General features: G+C 43.8%; 1 protein-coding gene across 1 annotated transcript in view; it reads right to left on the reverse strand.

Annotated features, from left to right (window-relative positions):
• C8H1orf21 (chromosome 8 C1orf21 homolog) overlaps window positions 1-26,446 on the reverse strand; it is a 106,021-nt gene that overhangs the window by 47,213 nt on the left and 32,362 nt on the right. Inside the window, exon 2 of the mRNA XM_067001485.1 lies at window positions 18,391-18,596. Coding sequence (XP_066857586.1) covers window positions 18,391-18,484 — 94 coding nt within the window. The 5' untranslated portion in view covers window positions 18,485-18,596. The remainder of the gene's footprint in view (window positions 1-18,390; window positions 18,597-26,446) is intronic.

The following is a 26,446-nucleotide window of genomic DNA, read 5'->3' on the forward strand; positions in this document are numbered from 1 at the left end:
CTTTTAATAGAAAGTGTCTTACGAACTTAATGCCATAGCTCTACTACGTAGTATGGATTGGGGCATTAGAAATCTCTACCCGTATCTCCAAAAGCAATGTAAATTTGCCAAAATCTAAGCTGACAACCTACCTTAAAAGCCAAAATGCAACCTCTGGAAGGATGAGGCACATGAAGGAAGCGGCAGGCTGAATGTCCAACACTTATACCTCAGTGCCTAAATAAATGATTAACAGGCAGGAGCGCCAAGCAGCTAGCAACACCATCAAACCCACGAGTTTTGAGAGAGAGGTGCACGCACCAATGACAGGCAAACACAACAGCGGCCTGCAGAAAGCAAGCGATCAACTTAACTTCAGGAATAACGCAAGAAGCAAGGCCAGGACCATGAACAAGTGCTGCATCACGAACACATGAAATGATCAGCAATGTTAAGTTTGAAGCAGTATCATTACTCATAAGCTATCGTAATTTCCTATCACAGGCAAAATATTTTCCTCAAAATAGTGAGCATAAATACAATATATTGGCATCATTTTCTCATACTGAGTAGTCACTTGTTGGAGGTAGGTATAAATAGCTATGATTCCACTTTCAAAGGGAAAAAACAGCTAAGTAATTATACTGCCAGTGAAAGAAAAAGGAGGACTATCCAGCTGACTATAAACCCTACAGCTTCCTAGGTATGGTGAGGGACTGCTAGAAACATCCACTTGCCAAACCACCCAATTCACCAAGGAAAAATGTTTAGGGACATGGTTTAGTGAGTGATATTGGTGGCAGGGGGACGGTTGGACCAGATGATCTTGGAGGTCTTTTCCAACTTTAATGATTCTATGAAAATACCCATCTCTAATTAACTCCAATGGCCTTTGAACTAGGCTGCTTCAATGCCAGAACTGCCTGAACCCCAGCTAAAATGCTGACGTCTATATCTGAAACCTTCCTGCTATCTGATGAGAAACACTAAATTTTGCTTGCAGGTCTCCCTTTGGCATTTATAGAGCTCACTGACAGAAGCTTCGTCCTTCATGTTCATGTTGAACTTCCTTCTTTTTCCTGGATCAAGCTAACCGATAAAACCTCTTCATTTTTATGAGCCCTTCACAAATCTATTCAAGCAGGGATCTGACATGGGAAATGCAGAACAAGCCCTGAAAGAAAGGGGACTGGTCAATATTTTGCACTCTCCCAGCCCTTTAACACTGATTGTAATGAGTCTTTTGGCAACCAAAGAGGTGCAAAGGAGGAGGAGAAGGTGGTACTAAGCGGCTTAGCTAGGTGGGACATCGCTAGTTGGTGAAACAGAGAAGAAATGAGTCTGACACCTAACACTGCGGATGGGACAACATCCCCTACTTCACATACACTAAATAGACCAATAAAATTCAATTACGCAGTTGGAGAAGACAAGTCTTGCATCATATTATTATTAGGAGGACAGAGCTACGTATAAACTTTTAGACCAGGTGACAATTACATTTATCTTCTCTACATAAGATATATGTATATAAGATGGGGTGTTCAGAAGCCATGAATCCTGATGTATTTAGGAGACTGTTCTTGCTCTGAAGTTACTGTCAGGATGAGAGCAGAGTAAATGCTAAAGATTGGACGTTTAAGCAACTGACAAAGCACCCAGAAGTGTGTCACAGGGTATACATCATTAATGGCTTTAAATGAATATGAAAATTAGATAAAAGACAGGTTGGAGAAATGGCCTTTGATGCTTTCCCTAACGGCAGCACTTTCAGTATTGCCTTCAGTATTTAGTAAAAATTTGGCCATTCAGAGGGATGTGGGCAGGCTGGATAGTTGGGTGGAGGGGAACCTCATGAGGTTCAACGAGGGCAAGTGCAGGGTCCTGCACCTGGGGAGGAACAGCCCCAGGCACCAGTTCAGGTTGGGGGCTGACCTGCTGGAGAGCAGCTTTGAGGAAAAGGACCTGGGTGTCTTGGTGGACAACAAGTTAACCATAAGCCAGCAGTGTGCCCTTGTGGCCAAGGACAATGGGATCCTAGCCTGCATCAGGAGGAGTGTGGACAGCAAGTCAAGAGAGGTGATCCTCTCCCTCTACTCAGCTCTGGTGAGGCCACACCTGGAGCACTGTGTGCAGTCCTGGGCTCCCCAGTACAAGAGGGATGCAGAACTTCCAGAGAGGATCCATCGTAGAGCCACAAAGATGATTACGGGATTGAAGCATCTGTCCTGTGAGGAAAGACTAAGCGAGCTGGGCCTGTTTAGCCTAGAGAAGAGGAGATTGAGAGGGGATCTCATCAGCCTCTACAAACACCTGAGGGGACAATGTAAAGTGGATGGGCCCAATTTCTTCTCAGTGGTGGCCAGTCATAGGACAAGGGGTAATGGGTATAAATTGAACCACAGAAGGTTTCATTGCCATATGAGGAAGAACTTTACGATTTGGGTGACAGAGCACTGTAACAGGCTACCCAGAGAGAGAGGTTGTGGAGTCTCCTTCTTTGGAGATATTCAAAACCCGCCTGCATGCCATCCTGTATCTCTAGGCAACCCTGCTTGAGCAGGGGGTTTGGACGAGATGATCTCTGAAGGTCCCTTCCAAACTCAAGCATTCTGTGATTCTGTGAAAAATGCTCACCAGGTTTTGCTTGATCAGGTAAGGGTGCATCTGCAATTGAAGAAGTAAAGGATGCTAAACTCACCTTCTGATTTTTTACTTTTTGACTTCAGCTACAGTAAATACAGCATTTTGAGATATGTTGGTCTGAGTGATCAGAAGCCAATCCAGAGACATCCTGAAACGTTAATTAAGCCCTACCTGATCTCAATCAAATCTGACAATGAACAAGACCTTTAAAATTGTATGAAGTTCACAATAAATGAAATTATAGAGTTCTGTGCATATTTACCTTGCTTAATCTTGCTAACCAGCCATATCTTTTTCTTTTTCCTAAATACAGTTTTACATTAAAATGGACAAAATGCAGTATCTTTATGCTTCTTTCATGTTCAAAACTAAACATCAAGCAGTGAACATGAACAAAAATTTAGGACACTATCATTCAGAGTGTAGTACATCACGTATAAAGGGAAATAAATCTTTATGCTTCTTTCACGTACAGAAGTAAAAATCGAGTACTGTCTACCAGTGTGTGGTTTATTATACAAAAAAGTGGAGTAGCAATAATTCAAATGGGAGAGGAACAGGCTTACAGGGCTGCCACGACAAATACTACATTGAAGAAATGCAGCCCAATTGAGTCAAAAGAAAATCAACATAAATGAACCACAAATTAAAACCAGAAATATTTTCCAGCATAACGTCCACCATAAAAACCATCACGGGATATAAACTAGAAAGCAGCAACACCTCTGACACAACTCTTTAGAAGGGTGATGAAAGAAGAATTTTTAAGTTGAATGTGCTGGAAAAATTCTCAGTAAGCAAATCTTATGAATGAAGATCTCCATCTGGAGACAGATAATTCTACTCAAACATGTCACCCGGTTGCCATGGAGACGTGACAAAGAAAAACAGCACTCATTAATAATGATTTCAGTGATAAATGAGCATAGCAACTTATAATATTAAAACAATTACTAGAGGGGGGAGGAAAAAAAAAAGAAATAAACCTTGTGGTTGTTCCAATGAAAAATGTTTCTTCGGCACCTCCACACATTGCTGTGCCATTACCACAGCAACATCAGTTATGATGCTATTTCTGGCCCAGTTAAAAAAATAAAAACCAGAACATGAACCACAAAAAACACAAAAAACAAGCACAACTCCAACACATATATCTGGACTCACTGAGACCTTTGGAGGAATCTTTTGTTGAACATCCAGTCTTAAAAAAAGAGGAAGACTGATTTACACTCATATCCATTCCCATTTCATCTCAGATGGACAGATCTGTCTGTGCTGTTGTCAAAAGGGATGACGGGTGAGCCTCTCTTCTCAGTGACATACCAAGTAGCACAGCAGATATGTGGTACTTAAGTCACACCACCAAGAAGAAAGTTTCTAACTACACCTTCATTTTCCTCTGCTACATAGTGTTCTTCAGCATCTCTGAAGCATCTTCAGCCTTTGAAATGAAGGATGTACCAAGATTCATCCTTCATCCATAATGAAACGTGCCTGTTCTGTAAAATACAAACTTTTTGTCCAACAAATTTCTCTGTACTGTGCAATAAGCAAGACACTTAGATGCTAAATACAAACCATGCCAAACATCACCTACAGTGCCGCTGCAAAGGAGGAGGAATACTCCTACACTGGTTGGACAAGCAGCTATGGCTTAAAAAACAGACATTAGGAAAGATCATTAGCTGGAAGGAGAACAAAGCACTGGAATTAGGTAGCTTGGGTGGTTGTGGTTTCCATAATCAGAGGTTTTTAAAGACCATTTAGTTCATCAGCCTTGAGCGCTACAGGTAGAAGTTTGTTCAGTTTGGTTGCACGAGATGGATGAGATGGGCTCATCAGAATATTCCAGCTCTATTACTGTATGTGGATATCAGCTGCATGAATGTCAGCTGAAGTGACGTCAAAGATCAAAAACAAGTCAACAGTTAGAGAAAAGTTACAAAAATTCTGTACATGAATGTTTCTCAAAGTAACTACTAGATAACGTAGGATATCCCAGTTACCTATTTAGCTTCAGCTTCACCAAACTTAAAGAAAGAAGGATCTAAATGGTTATTTCAACTCGACATTGTTAATTTGGTTCTGACATAGTTGCTGATATTTGCAGCTGTGGGGGTGGATTTCTGATCCACCTGGACGTGGGCTGAGAGTGAAACTTCACTGGAGATAGAGCAGCAGTGGGCGAGTGGCCCGTTGTCGTCCTCTGTCGTCAGCCCTCAGATCTATCCACTCCTGGGCAATTCGTCATCCTGGTGATTGAGCTGTTTGTACTAATGTGAACTAAATGGAAAAAATAGCTTAGGAAGTATGCCAATCCAGTTCTCTCAAAGGTCTATCTGAAAATGCTAATTCGGATTTCCCAAATGAAGTTACCTGTACCTTAATCCAACCTGATATAAGCCGCTTCAGGAAGCTGAGGTGGTGCACACCAGATACTGAACACAGTCCAGGTGCACAAGCAACACACCAATATTGCCAGCGAAATATTAATCATCAGACAGAATGTCTGAATTAATCATCAGACAGTACTTAAAAACCTGAATGTACTGCACAGATTTCAGCATGTCTGAAAAGATCACCATGAAGTATTTTCTTCATCCTACACCATCCTAACATGGACCCGAGGAATGCCAAATGCTGCTTCTGCACAAAGCAGATGTGGCTGCTACCGTTATTCTGGGGGGAGAGAAAAAAGGGGCCAAGACAAACAATCAGAAAAGCAGACCCCATGTGTGCAGGAAGGACATTTGCCCTGAAGCAAGGCGAGACAGGGGCCACTCTTTGCTAAGCTTTTTCGAGCAGTTCCTCCTACATCCCCACTTCATGATGCTTCATGGAACATCAGCTCCCTCAAGGGTGGAAACCACCTCGAAACCTGCTTGAGGAAAACCTGCTTGAAACCACAAGGGAAAATTTCAGCAAATTCCCTTCTGCTTTATCAGACTATCCTTTTCCAGACCCCAATCATGACTGCTTTCAACACGCTCCTCCTGGGCCAACAAGTTTGACAGTAGCACAGTTCCGTTAACTCAAATGACTTCATCTTGATTTTTGCTTGTGTAAAAGCACAAAAAACTTCACTGCCATATCAACCCACCCTTCATTATAACACTGTCAGGAGTTCCCAGTGCTGCAAACTGCTTGCACCTCTTAATCCTTTTGTTATCTCTGTGCTCTGACACGAACAGCATAGGCTGACTCCTGCCTGGGGGAGAACTTGATGTCCTGCCGCCTGTGATGCTGGTGCTTGTACCTTGGGTTTTCTGGTTTCTTTTCTCCCCTGATCTAATAGAGTGACAGCTAATGATGAAGCCATAATTTAGCTCCCTTGTTTCCATCAGGCTAATTTTCGAATTCAGTACACGACTTGCAAAGAGAAACATTGCTGTATGCAGAACACGTGCAGCTGAACCAAGGAATCATAGAATCGTAGAATATCCCCAGTTGGAAGGGACCCATAAGGATCATCAAGTCCAACTCCTGGCACCACACAGGTCTACCAAAATTTTAGACCATGTGACTAAGTGCACAGTCCAATCGCTTTTTAAACTCCAACAGTGTGTGCAGGCGCAGTGACTACTTCACTGGGGAGCCTGTTCCAGTGTGCGACCACCCTCTCGGTGAAGAACCTCTTCCTGATGTTCAGCCTAAACCTCCCCTGCCTCGGCTTAACACCATTCCCTTGGGTCCTATCACTGGTGACTAAAGAGAAGAGTTCGGTGCCTGCCTCTCCTCTCCCCCTTGCAAGGAAGTTGTAGACCACAACGAGGTCTCCCCTCGGCCTCCTCTTCTCCAGGCTGAACAGGCCCAGTGACCTCAGCCACTCCTCATACGTCTTCCCCTCTAGGCCCTTCACCATCTTCGTCGCCCTCCTCTGGACACTCTCCAAAAGTTTCACGTCCTTTTTGTGCTGTGGTGCCCAGAACTGCACACAGTACTCGAGGTGAGGCCGCACCAGTGCAGAGCAGAGCGGGACAATCACTTCCCTCGACCGACTAGCAATGCCGTGCTTGGTGCACCCCAGGATACGGTTGGCTCTCCTGGCTGCCAGGGCACACTGCTGGCTCATACTCAACTTGCTGTCAACCACAACCCCCAGATCCCTCTCTGCGGGGCTGCTCTCCAGCATCTCGTCGCCCAGTCTGTACATATAAGCCAGGGTTGCCCCGTCCCAGGTGCAGGACCCGGCACTTGCTCTTGTTAAACTTCATGCGGTTGGTGATCGCCCAGCTCTCCAATCTGTCCAGATCTCTCTGTAAGGGCTTTCCACCCTCAGCAGAGTCCACAACGTCTCCAAGGAATTCATTACATGTTTTTTTTCTACCACTTATGTTTCTTCTTGGCCAAAAAGCTCCTAGGCTTACTCTCTATTTGGACTAACACGCAATCCAAGTACTATAAACGTCTACAGTGGTATGCATAACTTTCTATCACACCATGCATAAAGGATCATGCTAAGCAACCTTTTACCAAGGGCACTGGCCCGCTGCAGTGCCTCATGCCAGCTAGGTCTCCGTCAGCAGCAGGTCAGAAAAGAACTTTGGCAGGGAAAAAGATAATATATATATGCATTGATATGCAAGCACTTGAGTTTTTTTGTGAGAAGTAATGCAATCTCTCTATTAACATCACATGGAAGACAAATGGCAACCAACCATGGTTTGCATGGCTGGCCTCCACGCATGTTGGTCATCCGCCCCACGTTCACAGGATGCGAGGGACGACAATCACCGGTCAGGGTATGACCAAAAGCTCTAGCTCAGCCTTCCTCCATGTTCCTCGGGGTTAATTCTCCTTACACCACAGACCACTAGCTAGAAAGTATCCTTTGCTGCTTCACAGGGCTGCTGGGAAAATGCACGGACAAGAAGAAGACACGGAGTACTCCAAAACTAGGTGAAAACCAACTCCTGGGGACAAGTGATCTCGAGGGGGGGCGTGTGTGTGGCCAGGGGAGGATAAGACATCTGAACATCTCCTGGACGCTGTGGAGAAAAGAAACACTCTGCTTCTGCTCTGCTTCATGAAGGCTCCCAGGTGAAAATGTCAGAGATGCTCCTGACCCGTTCCCCCAGAGAGACAAACAACATCCAGAAGCCAGCTCTCTGCATCTTTTTAACAATTTCTAGGACATATTTTTTCTAGGAAGTTAAACTTGCACAAATGGCCAACCGCAGAACTTGTCCGGTTACCAAACAAGCAATTTCCAGTCTTTAATTACACAATCTCCAAATCTTTTAAATACCCATTTGTGTTTTAGATCTGAGGAAGCTCTATACATAAGATGGCATTGAAAAAACAGCCATGTGATAATATAATTAAAGACTTTCGTGCACTTGAGCATAATTAATCAGCCAAAAACCATCTCTGATGTTCTGCATGCATAACTATCTAGCAGCTATGCAGTTTTTGTATGCTTAAACTGTACAACTCATATATATATATGTACGTTCACACAGATATTTTTTTATATATATATATATTTAATTCATTTGTAACATTGTGCCAGATGCAAGGTTGTTCAAAGGAAACCATTTCTCAGGTGAAAGAGATTATAACTACGGTGCTCTGCAGGAAGGATAAGCAGTAAATGCAATTATCTAGCCCACTAAAAAGATCAAATTGAGAAATGAAAGCAGAAGAGGAAACAAGAAGCGGAAAGATGTTAAAGGAACAGCCGTCTGGAAAACAAAGGGTTGGTGCCTTGAAAAACACTGCTATCCAGGTGAAATCAGTAGACGGGTTTTCAGATAGAGGTTGCAACTTTCTGCTAGGGCACCACCAGACCACAGCCCTGTTGCAGCGCAGGGACAACCCAGGAAAGGTCTTGGTGCATCTTACAGGAGCTGAAAGTTCAGCAATTCACTTCCAATCACTCATTACATTTAAAAACCATAAATGGATTTGGTGGTTGCCAAGACCAAGTAAATTGTGTGGCCCTGCCCTGAAGAAAAAACTCTGCACCACTCAAACTGCAGAAGATTCAGGAATTGGCTTCACTTTGATAAACCTCTTAGTTATGGAGCAGAGGAAGGGAGAGAAAAAAGGGAATATGAGTGGGCAAGGAGTAAACTTTGACTTGGAATATAACAAACTACAATAAAAGAAGGGCTAAAACTTCCTACCGTGATATTGAGACCCACAGCTCAGATGTACAGAGCACAGAGAAACCCTCGAATCTGTCAACAGGTTTTCCAGAGCACCTCTCACAGGAGGTTTTCAAAGCCCTTTGTGAACACTAAGCAAAGCCTCAAACTCCTGCCAGGTGGGCACTGCTTTCATTTTATAGGTGAAAAAAAAACAAAAACAAAAAAGCCTTGGTGATTAAACAACTTGGAGGTCACAGCAGTTCAGAAACAAGGGGACACAACTGGGCGACTTCCAGACATCACAAATTTAATTGCGCTACGGTAACTACTGTAAGCCTTAGGAAAGTTTCTGAGTTCACAATATACTTGGTGAGCAGCAATCCAACTATGAGACACAAGACAAGCAAATCTGTAGGTGGCAGTGACAAAACCTGTGTCTTGGGGGAGATGCAGATGCTGTACAGCAACGGAGGTACCAGCTCCTTACAGCCCTCCTGGAGCCTCCACTGTTGCATACCAAAAACCTTCCCTGAACTGTGCAGCCCCAAGACTTCCTTGAAAAAATAGGAATAAAACCATGCAAAATTACACATTTCCTGTCATTGCAAATACACGACAAAGCGTCTTCAGTTTCCTTGTCAATAAAGCGTTGGTTTGTCTTTTCTTAACAGGTAATGTCATTCTCAATCAGTCAGCTATTAGACGAGATTGTTGTCCCACAATGTATGGCTTAGAATCTATTTTCACGTCCATCCTGGCTTAGAGCTTTCTTCTATTAATATTAGTCTATCATATTCTCACTGCTCATGTACCTCAGAAAGAGTATTTGTAAATCCATGGCTATTTAATTTTACTAATTGCATTATGAAAAGGCCAGAATGATTATCCAGGACCAGCCAGGTCCTGAAGATTCACGAGGAGCACTAACGTCTCCTCATCGCTGGTACTTCTGTAAACCAAAAGGGGAGGGGGAACCAATGAAAACTTAATTTATAAAATACAGCACACATTTCCAGATGCAAAAGATACAAAAGTTAATTACATTACTTTATTGCAGGCCATCTGACGAGCTACGAAATTAACCTGTCGCAGAGATTAACATTTTATCCTTGTTGCAGTGTTCAGAGATAATCTGTTATCTCTGAAAGATGTCCACTCTCCCCAGCAGCATCCACCTTGCAAGGTTTTATCTAAAGCCCCAAGAGCAATCATGTACCACCACCGAAGGAGGTGCAACCTTCAACAGGTGATGATAACAAAGGAGCCACCCTAAGGAAGCTGCAGTAGCACAAGGGACCAACCGTGCAGTCGCAGGAGACATACAGCCCCACGGGCTTGTGTAACGCCACATGTGCCAAGTCACAAATCAGCTCTCAGTTCTCCATACCAAGCCGCAAGTGCTCTTCCACACCACCTTGTGCTGTTACTGATCTCCTCCCTTGTCCTTACCGCCACTGCTTGCACGTAACCTGCTGGTGAGACTGGAAGCACTGGTCCCATTCGCTGCTCTGCTGCCTGCTTCCTTAAAATCAAATTGGAAGCTGCTACATGCCAATAATACATAAGCACACACATTTAGGGGATGCTGGAAGTGCAAATGATTGGGTAGGGAAAAAAAAGCATAAGAAAAGGGAGTTTTTAAATAATCGCTTAAAAAAAATCAAAATAGGAAATGTGTGCTTAGAGTGCTCATATTAGTCAAACACTTTCATCCAAAAAATATCTCAAGATCCTCCCAATTCCTACAGTTAGAAATTCAATATATATTTGAAGTCAAAAAACAAGAGATAAAATGCATGTAATTTCAATGAACACAACCATGAATACAACTTAAGAAGACTTCCACAAAATAAACCAAAAAAAATTCCCCCAAGTAGCCCCTCACAGAGCTCCCGCTGGAAGAGTGGAAGGGAAGCTCCCAGGGAGATGCTGGCCCACTACACCTTCCACGGAAGGCTCTTTATATATTCTTTACACATTTCTCTCTACCTTTACTTCCTGGAGCAGGACGAAGAGCTTGTTTTGCTACTAGCTATTGTGATACCCAAAGCGCAGAAGAACTTCTTCCTCACGTTGCAAAAGCAGTGCCCATTACAAAAGGGCTATAAAGATGAGCCAGCTTTATTCACAAAAGAAGAAAACACAGATTGAATTGACGGGGAAAATGCTTTCTTTGCAAGTGCTGATCGCTAATAGGTCTCTAGAAAAAAATATGATGGCAGGATTTGGTTTTGTTTTGAATTTTTTTTAAACCTTGTTGCTTCCTTGTAGAAATAAAATAGTAAATTATTGACTTGTTAAGGGTGTTGTCCTAGTTAAACAAATACACCATAAGTCTAGATAAATATGTTATTGCATTTCCCACTGAAAGATTTTCTTGTTTTATTTTTCTCGCTCACTTCCTGAAACAGATGTGTTTAATACTGACCCATGTTTACTTAGATAAGAAACCAGACTGTCATGAAATCAGGTTAGAACAGTGTGGATAAAAACAAAGTTGTTGTTAAACTAATAAATACAATTTTATTCAAAAGAGACACTCTACCTTACCACGTGTTTGGGATTTGTTCTTCAGCAACAGTTCTTTTAAAATTAATAATAAAAAAAAGTCCAGTGTAATTCTGGAAGATGCTCACATACTGCAATGTACCTCAGCCCTGCAATACACTCAGCTGCTTTTCCTGGTCTTTCAAACATGTAAGCAAGAACTACTTTACAACATGAGCTGCTGAAATCACAAACAACATGAAAGTTACCCTTTCGGGAGCTCAGCTGGAATTTGAAATTAAGCAATGAAAACCTCCTCCTTTAAAATGCACAGTGATATTTAAGGTTTTGCACCTCTGGCCCCTGAGACCAGGTTTTCAGAGAACGTGCCACTCACCTCCATGCAGTGCAGAATTCAGCGCCGCTGGAGTGAGCACCTGTGGTTGTACCAGATGCACTTGTTCATGTTTGAAAATGTCTTTAGAAGTTATTGTCTCAAAATACCTACTTCGGTATTAGGACACTGCATGGTGCTGGTCCCTTTATGTATAACCACTACTGTTCCTAAAACAAGTAAGGTCTGACTGTGCAGAAGCATGTCAGGACAGACAAATGAGCTGCAGCAATTACTCACTGAGTGCTAATCAGCTGATCAAGATAGTCAATAAAATAAACGCTGCCAGGCAGAGTGAGCTGCGGGTCTGCGTGAAGCCTAGTGCAGAAGGACCTCATGATCATGGCATGCATTCATGGCTAAAATGACAGAAGTTATGTTCCTTAAGCTACTTCTTTCTAGGCAGTTTCAGTTCAGTATGGGCAGCCAGAATAAAAGACAGCTTGGCCAGAAAAAAAAATTATCTCATTCTCAACTTTACCATTTTTTTCTGACAGTCGAGGGAAAGAAAGACATAATAGGAAGGTATTATTCACCGAAAATGCTTCTAATACATTTTTCTCACTGCAGTTTTTAATCTAAAAGCTTCACTGCTTAAGAGCTTCCAATGTGTGGAAGACCATCTGCAGAACTGTACACACAAGAGCTGGATGGAGAAAGACAGGCATGGGAAGTTCTCTCGCATTAATTAAGGACATCTGAACAGTCTGCTGGGCTCACAGGCCAGCAAACAACAAGCGTCCCAAACAACAATCTGAGCCTAAGCTTTGAGTAAGATGATGCTTCTAGTCCTGCCAATCAAGGAAAGAGCCTTCAAAACAAACTAATCTCTACAGAAGTTCAGGCACAAGATTCTGGGGGGAAATGATGCATATTTAGGAAAGGTAAGTCCAGCCTCAAGTTTCTCTTCCTGTGTACAGTGGGTATGTTTTAGAAGTTTCAGTTATTTTACCATCTTTGACCACTCCATTCAAACTTAATTATTGTCAGAGCTCTGCTGTATGCGGCAGTGGGCAGAGATGCCCACACGGATGAGACAGGGCAGACACGAGGACGGAAACAAGCAAAGCAGAGGTTATCAGGAGTGCGACAAAGCTGTAAAACACACAGGTAGCAAGAAAAAATCATGATGAGTTGAAAAAGTCTTTGGGTTTTACTCTGTGGCATAGGTGAACAAGAACCTAAGCAAAGATACCTCCTTCCAGCTCAGTTAGAGCAGCTCAGAGCAGCACCTCCGGGTGGCTGAGCTGAACTCTTCCATGTGGGGAGAGGAGGGAGCCCTCCCTGCCAGGTGGGTCACTGCTTTCCTGACACTGCAGACTGACTGCCACCATTCAGGGCATATGTTCATCAATCAGTTTTTCAAATCTCACTATCATACCTCAGTGCTAAAGATTTCCTGTTCTTGCAACGTCCCTGTTGTTCTGAGATAAATTGGTTTAAATACTGTTGTGCTTTGCGTTCAGCTTTATTTAGACTGGTTTAGCAATTGGAGCTGCTGCTAGTAATAGAAATCCTATCTGGCAATTGCAGCACTGATATCACCAATTTGCCATACGATTCTTCCCTGCCATGTTTACTCTCACTTCTGCAAAGTGCCCAGGAGCTCCACATAAACATCTGGATTAGACTCCCAGATTAATGAATAGATTCTAAAGTAGTTTTTACCACAACACATCACATTACCAGTTATTTTCTTACACAAAAATTACGTCAATAATTACTCCTCCCCTAATGAGCATCACATGTTTTTTTAAAAAAGGAGCACATAAAATCTAATCTACAAGAGATGTTACATTATTAAAACATATCCTGAAATCAACAACACTCAAAGCTCTATCATGACATTTTGTTCTTCACTGGTATTTACAGTATTACAGTTCTTATGTATTGCTCTGGAAATCAGCTTTGAAGTAAAATGATGAATAAATGAAGATTTATTATTACTATCCTTATTAGAGGGATTTTAAAGTCATTAGAGACCAACAAGGCATAATAATCATATTATATTCAATCTTCTCTAGAACATCTCCTTTGATAGGCCTGCTAACTCAATTATTTAAATATACATTACAACAAAATGCAGGGTGCCTTCTACAGTTTGGGATGAAACAGAAATTTTAATGTTTTGTTTGCTGTTAACCAGAATTTGTTCTTACAGAATTCATGGGTTTCGTGGTGCGTTTCTTGGTTTTGAACATGAGGGATTCAAACGTACAGTGAACACCTGGCTCAAAGTGTCTCCTCAATTGAAAAGAACGTTAAAAGCTGGGGAAGAAATAAGGCACTGGAGCATAATCATAACCTGCAGTGACTTTCGGAAGTCCAAAAAAAGCCCTCACGGAAGTGTTGATCTCTCCAATAGTCATTAGACTTGGCTACAACCAACCACCAGCAGTGAAAAAAGGAAAAAGCATTCAGAGGCTCTGAGGAAGAGCAAAAGCTGTAAACTGCACCACTCTGAGCAGCTCAGAAAATGTTCCCTGGATCCAGTGTCACCTACAGTCAAGCAAAACCCACTGGCCAGGAAAAAATGAAAATCCAGGCATAGTACACCTGGTAACCGTCTCCTTTTCTTCTGCAGAAGGTTGGATTAACCGTAAGACAAACATTCCAACCCCTGAGGACAGCTTTGGAAATGTTAAGTGATCTTCTAGACAGGCCACCTTCGGAGGGCTCGGAGGGAGGGCTGCAGAGCAAATACAAGGCTCACGGCATGCAAGTTGAGTGGCAACGAAAAGGCAGAGGGCAAAGCTGCAGCCTCGCTGGCACTAGTAATGCCTGCATGGCTTCTCTGCCTGCTTCTGCCCTGAAAGGAAAAGGAGAAAGCGTGGAAGGACTGGAAGTATGTTCACAGCAAAGGAAGGCAAAACTGCCTACACAGTAACGATGCTCTTCTGGGAAGTTCTGCAATGTGAGGAGAGGATTGTTATCCACGGCACAGAGGGCAAAAAGCTGCATAGCAGTTACTGATGTCCTTTCCACCCTTCCTTTCCCATGAAATCCTGTTCCATGACTTAGAGCTTACCTAAAATGAGAAGCCTGGAGACATCACCACTTACACAGCTCTGAGACTGCCTCAACGCCTTCTTCAGTTCAGACAATGAAGGATATTTCGCAGCCTCCACTACACACACAGCAGACCTTGTTCTCAGCAAGAATCCATCTTTAGCTACAGCCACACAGGTCTTCTCCACTTACCCCAGCAAACATCCTCATTCTTGCTACGTCTCTTTTCCATCAGTAACAAGCTGGAACCTACTAACCCCAGGCTATGACTAACCCCCTTCTTCTCTGACCTCTGAAACTTCCACCATATTCAACCTTGGCAGCAGAGATGGTACGGAGCAGCCACACGCTTGGCATCGCTGTAGGCTGGCACCAGCAGTTCTCATTGCCTACCTGAAAAACAGCTGCGATGGCAGTGACAGCCATCTCCTTCATTCCTTGGTAGGTAGGTCTTCTTGCTATTGTGAAGCCACAGTTATAGCAGCGGAGCAAAGTGAGAAAGCTCTTGAGAACCAGAGGAGACAGAGCTCACAGAAGATCACAGGAGCATCTGCTTGTCAGAGCACCCACTTGTGGAAAAGGATGGTGTGTGTAAAAGCTAGAAGTTTTTCCAGCTTTGTGGCTCTTGCTTTCTTTCAACCATGCATTACAAAAATCCTTAAGTGGCAAAAACACTCCCAGCAGCCTAAGGCAAAGGTAAGAGCAGAACTGGTGATAACCAAATCAAGTATTTTCATCTCTCTCCTCATTCAAAATGACCTACTTAATGCAAAAGCAGGGTGGAAAGCACAGTCCTTCCTACTGATTCTTTTTGCAACTTGTCTGCAGATGATGTTCAAAGAAGAAAGAAGAGTACCAGTTCCATCTCAGATGCGAGGCAAGCAGCGAGGGGCAATACGCTGTACGCCACGTCTTTCAGATGAGGGAAGGTAGCACCAGCACCAAGGTATTTTCCTTGAATCCCATCCTTGCTGTTCCAAGTGCTTCAGGATTTCCTCCAGTTACAAGTCATCTGAAGCAACCCTTGCTACTGCGAGCACAAGGCTCATACTTGCCACTTTTGCATAGGTGCTTTGTGACAGATTAGTCCCCAGATGTGCGCACTGCAGATGACATGCATACTAATTTTGCAGGACTTTATCAACACTGTCACTACGTCAACCACCTTCCCCCCTCACCTGCTATCTCTATTTCTTTTACTTCACTGACTCCTACCACAAAACTACTTTTCTTACCAACTGACTAATTAATTCCCTTTCTGTTACCTTCTTGTTCCATCTGAGTTCTCTGCCACTCACCTCGGTCTTGCTCAGTTGTTCCGCAGTTAAAATTTAATCCCTACAGGCTGTAGAGATGCTCTGCTCTTGGCCACTGGCTGGATGAGACACTTCTGTCCCTTCCAAGCAGTAAGCAAGGAAACATTCAGTAGATCTTGGCACCTGGCAGTGGATGGGGAAAAGCATGATGGAAGTATTGCAGTGTTCTCTACCCTTTGTTGACCCTCTGCATCCTCCCATATATCTGGGAACTTATTCTGCTGAGCTCTATCATCCTAGCTGCAATCACCTGTTCAAATCCAGCACGACTACGCTCTCTCCTTGCAGGGAGATGGTTGTGAGAGCCCTCTGACACAGCGCTGAGTGACTTCCTCCTTGATGACTTACAGAATAACTGCAGATATGTTACGTGGAATTCAGGTCTCACGACAGGAAAGTTTAATAGAAAATGAAGCAGGCAGAATACTCTGGGCTGTCAGACCTACCTTATACGAAACAATGCAATTAGCCACTACAATTTCCCCACTGCTGGGGATTAGGAACAGTACTGTCTCCTACGATAAATCTCTAGGCATTTGGCAAGTCCAGAAGATTGTTAACAAGTATGATAAAAACAATCTTAAGGTGTAATTTTCTTGCCTCTATCTTTATATCAAAAGTCCTGTTTGGGAACTATGCAAGGCATGATACACATGAAACATGCCGCTTCCAGACGGGCATCTAAGCTTCCTGGTGATCATTTATAGGTCCCAAAAGGATAGCAGTAAAGCCAGGCACCTCCAGCTCACCTTTCTTATTCACCCAGCTCCTGAGCTGGAGTCTGTCCCTCAGCAGCAAGGACGAAACGCGGCTTCTGTGCCCACTCTGGTTGCCACTCGACAAATCAACGAGTCCCAGACACCAATGGTAAGTAAACTCTGCTAAAAGAGGATCCGTCGCTCAACTGGATCTTTAACTATCACAAACTGCGTACCTAAACTAAAACATGTACCAGAAAATAGACGACTGCAGGCAGTATTTCTGGTATTGGCAGATTTCTGTAAAGTAGGGAAGATTAACAGTCCTCAGAAGGATCCCAGAACAGCTAAATGATACCGCTGACACCAGTCCAGCTCTGCAAAGTGGCAATTCTTTAAATCCCTTCAGTCTTCTTGATCTTCTGCCTCCAGAAGTTATTTTAGGTTTCTTGTCATTAAAGTTTGGATCTTCTGGCAGTTTAAAAATACTAATAATAATGCTGAGACACATATTGCCAAAACTGCTCCATTGCTAAATATTAAATAAAATATCGACTCAAATTCCTTTCAGAAACTAAGAGAGCTTTTTGTTCATGACAGCACTTAAAGCCTGTTTTAAATAAAACTAACATAACGAACTCATTTCCAAAACTGGCATCTTTCAGGCTCATGAAGGAGCACACGTGGGAAAATAACATGCAGTTTAGGCTTGAAGCTTCCTGAACAATTTGTTTCTCTTCAGAATAATACTTCGGGTATTCTTACTTTGGGATCTATTGCTGGGAGCAAGCCAGCCCCCAGAAAGGTTGAAAAAGTAAAATATCATTGCTTTTGAAATTAAGGGGAGGTATTTTTTGCTGCTAGATGTGTCATACCCACTTCTGCACAAACAATTGCTATAAAAAACACCAGAGAAGAGAACTTTGGCATACTCAGTAGCAATGCACCTATTTTAAGAACAGTACCAAGTTGCTGTAGTCACAGTAAGGAGTTTTCAGATAAATATCTGGGCAGAACTAGAACTCTCATTTCTGAATAATCTTCCAGACAGTTCCTAATATTTTAAAAACTACATTACTATTTAGATCATTATCTAAAAACTACTTAGCCTGTACTATCAGAATCTGGAGAAATAATCCTGCAGTTGACCATACATTTTATCTACAGACGACTTTTCCTTTCCCGATGCGTAAGTGCCTGTGATAAAACCCTGACCAGAGACCTCTGCCCACACAGTGCCGGGCAGTTTCCGTGCCACGCTCCCAGCCTCGCAGTACCACTGACTCCTTCCCAGAAGGGTATTTCCAGTCTCTCTGTACCTTCAAACCTTGTTTGCTACAGGATTCCAGCATTAGTGTTTTATTGCTTTACAGAACAATAGTACTAGGGAATTCTCTAATTTTTTTTTTTAACTTTGTTTTTAGTAGATGAGTCAAGCATTTTGGCACCTAATGACAAATATATACACGCAGACATATATATAAACATAGGGGGGTTGTGCAATCGGCTGTCTTTGAACTATCCTAGTACTTGAGAAGTTAAAGGCAGGGCAGTACTGTACGTCACTCAGAAGGTTAATCTGCCACTAAGGATTTCACCCCAACCTCTATTTCAGCTATCATGGCACTATCCCTTGAAGGGTCCAAGTGAATTATTACTGTGATTTAGTCTAACATTTCCCTTTCTATTTTGTGAAAGGTTAAGACTCCCCAAAATACCTTCCAGACCATTTGTGATGTTGGAGAAAGGTAAAATCCCACACCACTTACCACCAAACACATCGCCGTTCTGATAGTTTTTCCCCTTCTGAGTTTCCTCTTCATTTTGAACAGTAGAAACATGCTTGGCTGACGCACAGCCCATAGCTTCATTCAGACAGCTCCAGCTGGACTGAACCACAAATCATGTCTAGAGACGCATGCTCATTGTTTTAAAAATAATCCACCTTCCTGCGTGGTTGTCAAGAGACTTTTACCTAAAAGACAGCATAAGAGAGAAAAATATTGAACTACACATATTGACAACATGGAACCGATAAATGCAGTGCTTCAAGAAAGCAAAATAACGGGGTTTCAGGAGTACGAAAGCACAGGCTGTCTTCATTCTCTTACATTTTTAAAATATACTCAGTAATACCTATCAGTACCATATGGGTGGAGTCAATCCTCAAGTCCCTTCCAGCCCTTCTCTTTAACCTGGGGCCAGAAGAAAGCAAGCCACACACAGATATGTTTCCCACCCACCCAGCTATTCCCACAGAGTGCTTTTCTTTTTTTTTTCCTCTTTTTTGAGAGAAGATGATAAGAAACTGGCAATATCTGCTTCTCCTACCCCTTTAAACAATCTACCCATTAAGCCAGATTCCTAAGAAAGTGTTTTGGTGATTAAGAGCTGCTAATTGCAAGTGTTCAGAGAAAATAACCCCCTAAATCAATTAAAGATCTTATGTTAATAGATGTGAAAGAGGACAGCCAGCTGTATTATCTTTTTCCTATGTGATCATTACTCTACCAGATCCGTAAAACCTCTGCTGCTCAAAAAGGCAAGGATGCCCATTTTAAGACAGAATAACGCTCCCTAAAGAACCCAGATGTCACATAAAATAAAAGGGAGGAGAAAAAAAGCTAGTTTACAGCTGCTCCGACGCACCCAGTCCCTGTTCCCTGCAGCCAGCCCTCCACGCACATTGCTCTGGGTGACAGCATCCTGCCTCTCATCCTTTTTTTTCCACCCTTCCTCCCAGATATATATATGCCCTGAGCACAACCTTCCCGTTCTCCCATCCTTCTCTCCTCCCTCAGCTCCCAGTGCTCAGCAGCACCCCGCTGGCATCCGTGGGAGGGAGCGAGCAGACCTCCTTGAGGAGCTGCCTTCCCTCCTGCAAGAAATGTACGTATCGTTTTGCCCTATAAGGTTACGTATGTTTTTTCAGCGAAAACCTAGGTTTCGCAGGAGCAGCCAGGATTAGGCTATGGAAGCTCTCTGCTTGCTCAGGCAGTGGCTGAGGCCCTTCTCCGAGCTGCCTGCAGTCCGCTTGGCAGAGGCACAGACAGAGCCATGGCCCTGCTAAGAGCCAGCTAGTTCTCAGCATCGCCCCGCGTGTCCCCGAGCAGTCGGCGCATGGACCGGGGCTGTCAAACCGCACTGCTGCGTGTGGGATTTGAGCTCCTGCTGAGGAGGTGTGTGCAGGTGTGGGAGACGGAGGAGAAACAGCAGACTGGGAAGGGGAACAGCTACCTGATCTGCAAAGCCACATGCAGTGCTCATTTTCTTAGACAATGCAAATTTACTTGAAGAAGAGAGTTTTTAAGGGAGCAGCTAAACATCACGCTGTAAAGCCAGCGCCCCTACCAGGGAACATCGGAGCGGAGTTACCGAAACGCTCATTCAGCCACCCGGGTCCCACCTCCTCTGTCTGTTCCCCCCCCCCCCCGTGCCCTGACATCCACCAGGGCGAGCAGCCGCTCGGCGACTTAAACCACGCGCACTTCACCACGTGCTGCTGCGCTGGTTTTGGGCAGGGGATGTTTTGGGGGGGGGGCTACATAAGCACCAAGCGCGCAGAAAATTAAAGAGCACAGAGCAAGCTGCAGCACTGTACAGACATCTCAGTTACAGCAGGGATTATTCAGCTCCAGGGCTTTGCCTCTGCAAAAGGGCAGATAAGGGAAAACAGTGAAAAATGTTAGAACAGGTTTTGCCTTAATCACTGATTAGTGCCCAGGAGGGCGATGGCCCTGTCACCCACGACCAGGTGCTGCAGAAGGGAAAGGGAGCAAAGCAGCGCAGAACAAGAACACCTCAGGCTAAAGCTCTTTGGGGAAGGAAGGAAAAACCGTCCCCGGCCACATCTCCTGCGGTACCTTGGTAGCACACACCCGCCTTCCTAAAAATACGGCCCCGTTGGAAGGCAGGCTGCGATAGAAGAGAAGCATCACAAATACAGGAACTGATAGTTTTTATCTTTTGCATTAACAGTAATCACAACAGTGTCTGAAAAGAAATACACGTAACTAACACTTGGATACTGGGCGGCAACTTCTGGTGCCAATAAATAGGGCTAAGAAAGCTCTTCCGAAACGATCTCCCACACACATATCCGGGTGCATTGCTGGGACAAGCATTAATACAGTGCAGCAAGATAGATGACACTGCAAAGAAAATCAGCATTAATTCTACAGAAGAGAGAGAAAATCCGTGACACTCTAGCTCTCTCCAGCCTTTCCTGTCCCAGCGGTGGCAAGGTTCGGGAATTGCTCCAACATGAGGTGCTGGTCCCCACCCAGTGGGCTGCCCGCTGATCCTTTTGGAGATGCAGGACTTGAAATGGCAGCAGAATAACGCGTCCACGTGGCCTCCTCCCCCACTTCTTCTCAAACATAATTTTCCCTTTTGTCTTCCCAAGCGTTTTGGGGGCACACAGATTTTAGAATAAAAAGCGCAAGAAAACCTCCAACCATTTGCCACTCATGTTCACCACCCACCATCATTAATTATCAAGATTTGAGAGGCAATTTACAAGCTCTGATCTGCAAAATGCTAGTGAGAAAAACCTCTTAGATCAAAAGCGTCTACACCACCCCCAAACAAAATGTGGCGGCTTTACTATTAACATCTTCGGTGCAGGTCAAGAGAAGGTGGCTGTACTGACTCTCAGATGCTGCATTTGGTCCCCCAAGTTTCATCTGAGTGCTTTCAAAAGGGGAGCTCATTATTAGGGTAGATACTGCCATTGGAAACCTTAAGCAATTCCCTGATATCAGATGGAGGATATCCAGTGTTTTGCAGTAAATGAACGTTTATTCTTCTATTACCAGAGGTGTATTTGTTTTTTGTTTTTGTTGTTTTTTTTTTTGCATTGAGATAACCAATCTTTCGTCTTCTTCAGGTTGCAGATACATCTACAAGCTTCTTTCTGTGCTGACCACACAGGAAATTGGGTTAAAATTTCACAAAACCAAAGAGATCAAAGCAATGAGCTTTGTGCAGCTGTGAAAAAAACCCCTAAGCTACACAGGAAAACCACCCTAACTTTTCCTATAACACAGCCGAGTCCAGGCAGAACCCCAGGATTTAACTTACTGCTCTTAATTATATGTATTTCTTATAAGAAATAGGTCTACTTGGCTTTCAAGTTATTTTTTCTAATCAAAGAGAGCAGCACCGTCTTCTGGATTTGCATTCCACAAGGGTCGTTGGAGGTTAGTACCACAGTCCCTCCACTACCATATCCCTCTTCTTCACCTCACCCACCTGTGCCAGAAACGATGGCTTTTTATAATTGTTTTTCAACTGCCAAAAGACATTTTGAGCCAAAGAGAGAGAACTTTTGCCTTTGAAGTGCACCAATGGCCTAAGGGAGGAAGAAGAAAAAAAACACACAGAAGCTCTCTTCCTCCTTCTTCAAATTATTCAAGCCAGCATTGCTGGTGGATAGCAAAGCAACATTGAAAATTAAGCCGATGAATTACTAAATGAGAGGGGTAAGGCTACAGCAGAACAAGGGTGGCAGATGCTGGAGCAACGCCTTGCAGAGGCAGGAGGGGAAAAAGAAAAGTCAGGAAAAAAGGAAGAGTGAGTAGTGATGCTCTGTTGCTTTGAGCACATGGCCACAACGTACTCGCTCTGCCTGCTGATATTACTAGCCATGAAATTAAACATTTCGTCCCTTCCATGAACTGTTTGCCCCATGATGCAAAATTCCTGTGCTTATTCCTGCATTTTAGTACCATACTGGAAACATGCTGTTCTGGGCAGCTGGGTGAATGCAGCGGTAATCTTGCTGAAAAGAAAAAGAATGAGTGCAGTGCTATAAAATTAATAATGCACAAGGAAACAAAGAGAAAGCGCACCATGTTTGTACAGCATTTTACTCGACCTGCACTAAAAATACCATCAACAAACTAACCAGACGCAGCCAGTCAGTGGGACGGAGGTGGAACTGACATTTGAAATACACTTGGCGTGTATCCTCTCTTGCGAAGCCATGCTCAGCAGAAATGATAGTTTAACCAGTCACATTGCAAAGGACAAAACAAGAAGACTGTGGCTTGACAGCTGAAGAGACTGGGCAGAAAAACCACATAAGCTCACTTACCTGGCTTTTCCTAGCAGGGAGGTCCTGGCTTGAATGAATGCTAATAATTAGCATCACCAGGTTATTATAAGACAGACTGTCCCACTGAGGCTAATATTACCACTTTTGTGTGAAAAATTAGTGTTTTCTTGTTTTTTTTTTTTTTTTTTTTTTTTGGCAATCGGCATTTCTCCAATGCACAGTTCTGATGTGTGAAAGCAACAAGTGTTTTCCATACAGAGCAGCTCTCGACAGCAATGTGGTACTTGTGGGAGTGTTTGCTCCCCATTCAGTCTCATAAGGGCAAATAGTAGTAGTGAGCCCCTGGGATGAGATTTCATGCACAGTAAAATAGAAACGAGAAAGGAAAGGGGAATTGCATCATAATCTTGCTCTGAGTTCATATGGGGTGGGTTCAAGTGGCAGCAGCGGGAAAAGCCCTGCTACCCAGGAGCAAGTCACAGGACCTACAGCTTTTGCTTTTTCTACGTAAAGTTAATTAATTTTTTTTCTGTTGTTTTTCAAAACCCCAAACACCTTAGGAGAAGCAACAGGAAGATTACCACCACCATTACAAAATGCGGTTCAAACATCTAAATAATTCTCCTAGAAAGAGGGGGAAAAAAATAACACACAAAATATTGAAGACAGACGAGACTTTGCAAGACTATGGGCTGGGAAAAACACCCAGGAGACAGTATGTTTCTGGTGAAAGTAAGCGTGTCATACAGCGTATTTCACCTGTACAGCTGTTTCCTTTTCCACATCTGTCCCAGTGCTACAGCTCTCTTTACCGCAGTAGATGCTGTTACTCTCCCAGGATTTGCAAAGAATCAGGACTTTTATCCTACGTTCTTGTCCTTCGCAGAAAACAAACCCTTTTCATTAAAAGAAGGAGTACATGAAAATTAAGCTGCATTTCCCACTTCTCTGTGAGCAATTGCTACATCTGCTATGAAGACATTACAGAATTGCAGTGGAGACCCTTCCACAACAGAGAACGCATTCAGGTATGGCGTTTTGCTATCAAACACATTCAGAGCCTATTTCAGAGCTGGTGGGTTTCTGCAGTATCTCAGTCCGTTACACAGTACTTCCTTCAGGTTACAGTCAGGGCTAGCTGATTGAAAAACCAATACAACACAGCTTGAGGCACCTGATGAAAGGCAACAAGACCTTTTCCATTGACAGTTGATGGCCTGAGGTCACTTTCTAAAACTCAAGTTTCAGGGAAGAAAGGTTGTTTTGTAATTTACTTCCAAAGGGATTTCAGAAACAGACTGCTAGTGATCTCATTCCAGCTAAGCGCGCACGTGCAATGGGAGATACTAAGCAGGACTACGGAAAAAACAGTTTCAATTCTTCTTATTACGTGAGTTTCCTGATATCTAAGCATCATCTCCACTGTAATGGGTAGGGTGCCCAAGCGCCTCTAAAGTATAAAGAAAACCAAGAATAAGCTCAGCTCTCCTATTTAATTTCATTTCTGTCTTCATGGCTTAAAAGCAAGATATGGTTTACTGAGCAAGATATAAGAGAAAGCCCTGAGGTATTGGAACAGTGATTTATGCGATGTTCTGTACACATCTAAGCACGGGTCTGAACATCATTTCACTTTTGAAAATTCCTCTTGCTTTGCCTAATTAAAAACAATTTAAAGATGCAACTATTACACCTAGCCAATCAACCACATCATTTAGGATTAAACTAAAATAAAATGATACTATATCTGTAGCAGCAGCAGCAACAAAAATGCTTGGTTTGGAGAAAAACCTTGAGGGATAGTAACCACACAGGGAAAAAGCCACTTTGCCCTCCTAAATTCCCTCTGCTCTCTTCCCACCAGTTGCTGGGGATGCACGTCCAGCTGCACGCGTTGCTGGCAAGCCGTGGTTAATGCCGCAGCGCTCTCCAGCATAGCGTCAGAGGAATCTTGCCATTAACTGATAATGGCAGATTTGATACTTGTACGCATTCTTGCTTTAGATAAAAAGTAGTTCCCATGGACCAGGGTGCATTTTTTTAAGCACAAGGATTTCTGATTCAATTAGCTGTAACCGCACGCTTTCAGGGTCTTGCTCTCCTTTGGACCCCTTGATCTGTTGGTATCCTAACAGCTCCACAAGAAAAAGTTCCCTTGAGTCAGTTAACTGGTATTCAGTAATTGGGTGTTCCCTCAAAAATCCCCGAAAATGCATATAGAATCATTAAGGCTAGAAGAGACCTTCAAGATCATCTGGTCCAACCATCACCCTACTACCAATGTCACCTGCTAAACCATGTCCCTAAGCACCACGTCCAACCTTTCCTTGAACACCCCCAGGGACGGTGACTCCACCACCTCCCTGGGCAACCCATTCCAATGCCTGACCACTCTTTCTGAGAAGAAATGTCTCCGCATTTCCAACCTGAACCTCCCCTGGTGCAACTTGAGGCCATTCCCTCTAGTCCTATCACTAGATAACTGTGAGAAGAAGCTGACCCCCAGCTCCCCACACCTTCCTTTCAGGTAGAGAGCAATGAGGTCTCCCCCGAGCCTCCTCTCTCTTCCCCAGACTAAGCAACCCCAGTTCCCTCAGCCGCTCCTCACAGGACTTGTGTTCCAGGCCCTTCTCTGGACACGTTCCAGGGCCTCGATGTCCTTCTTGTAGTGAGGGGCCCAAAGCTGAACACAGCACTCGAGGTGCGGCCTCACCAGAGCTGAGTACAGGGGGACGATCACCTCCCTTGTCCTGCTGGCTGCACTATTCCTGACACAAGCCAGGATGCCGCTGGCCTTCTTGGCCACCTGGGCACACTGCCGGCTCATGTTCAGGCGAGCATTGACCAACACCCCCAGATCCTTTTCCTCTGCACAGCTTTCCAGCCACTCTGCCCCAACTTGCATCTTATTCAGGTTGCTGCCAACCTACCCTGTACTCTGGTCTGATGTTATGTTCCCGCTAAAGTGACCGCATTAAATTTCCGCGTATAGGCAGCTGTCTCCTACTCAGAATCTCATACACCACTCGGTGCTCCTGTGCCTTCACCCCCAGCCTAGGGATCTATTTTACCTCAGAAAAATTGTTTCAAACAAATTCAATCCTTACCATTAGAAATTTTAGGGAAAACATGTCACACACAATTTTCTACTTAGTCACATAAACGTTCTCTAGATGTTACTTGTATTTCCTTAAACCAAAGCCCATGCAGAACATTACTTACGGAGCAGCACTGACTACAGAGGAGGTTTAAGAACGACTGTGCCAGCATTTACACTTTGCCCATGAACGCCAGCTCGGCAAAACACCCACAACCCTGAGGAGAAGGGCAGCTAGGGCAAGGGCACCGTACCCCTTTGAGAAAGTCCGGTTTGGTTTGGGTGCTGTCGCCCAGCAGCTTCCAACTCCTAATGCACGCCTGCTCCCAGCTGCCCGCGTTGTCCCCTCTTTAAGGGACGCTTGGTCCCAGCAGCGTGAGCAGAACTTCTGCCACTCCAGCTTACCAGGACATCAAGGTCACATCACTCTGCGCCCAGACTCGACTCCTCTTTGCAATGGCTCATTTTGGCTGAATTCAAAGCTATTTGCAGTTGATCCAATCAAAAGTTTTTAAAAGCAATTGATCTAGCTGCTGCTTTGAAATGCAGCCAGGCAGGATTTAGGATTAACCAGCAGCTGATGCAGAGCTGGTCTGAAACCACTTCTGTGTAACAGCGTTGCAACCCTCCAGGTCAGCAGATCTTCAGGGAAGCATCGATGCATGCGTAT

The sequence above is a fragment of the Anser cygnoides genome, chromosome 8, assembly GCF_040182565.1.
Source record: "Anser cygnoides isolate HZ-2024a breed goose chromosome 8, Taihu_goose_T2T_genome, whole genome shotgun sequence".
Classification (NCBI taxonomy): domain Eukaryota; kingdom Metazoa; phylum Chordata; class Aves; order Anseriformes; family Anatidae; genus Anser; species Anser cygnoides.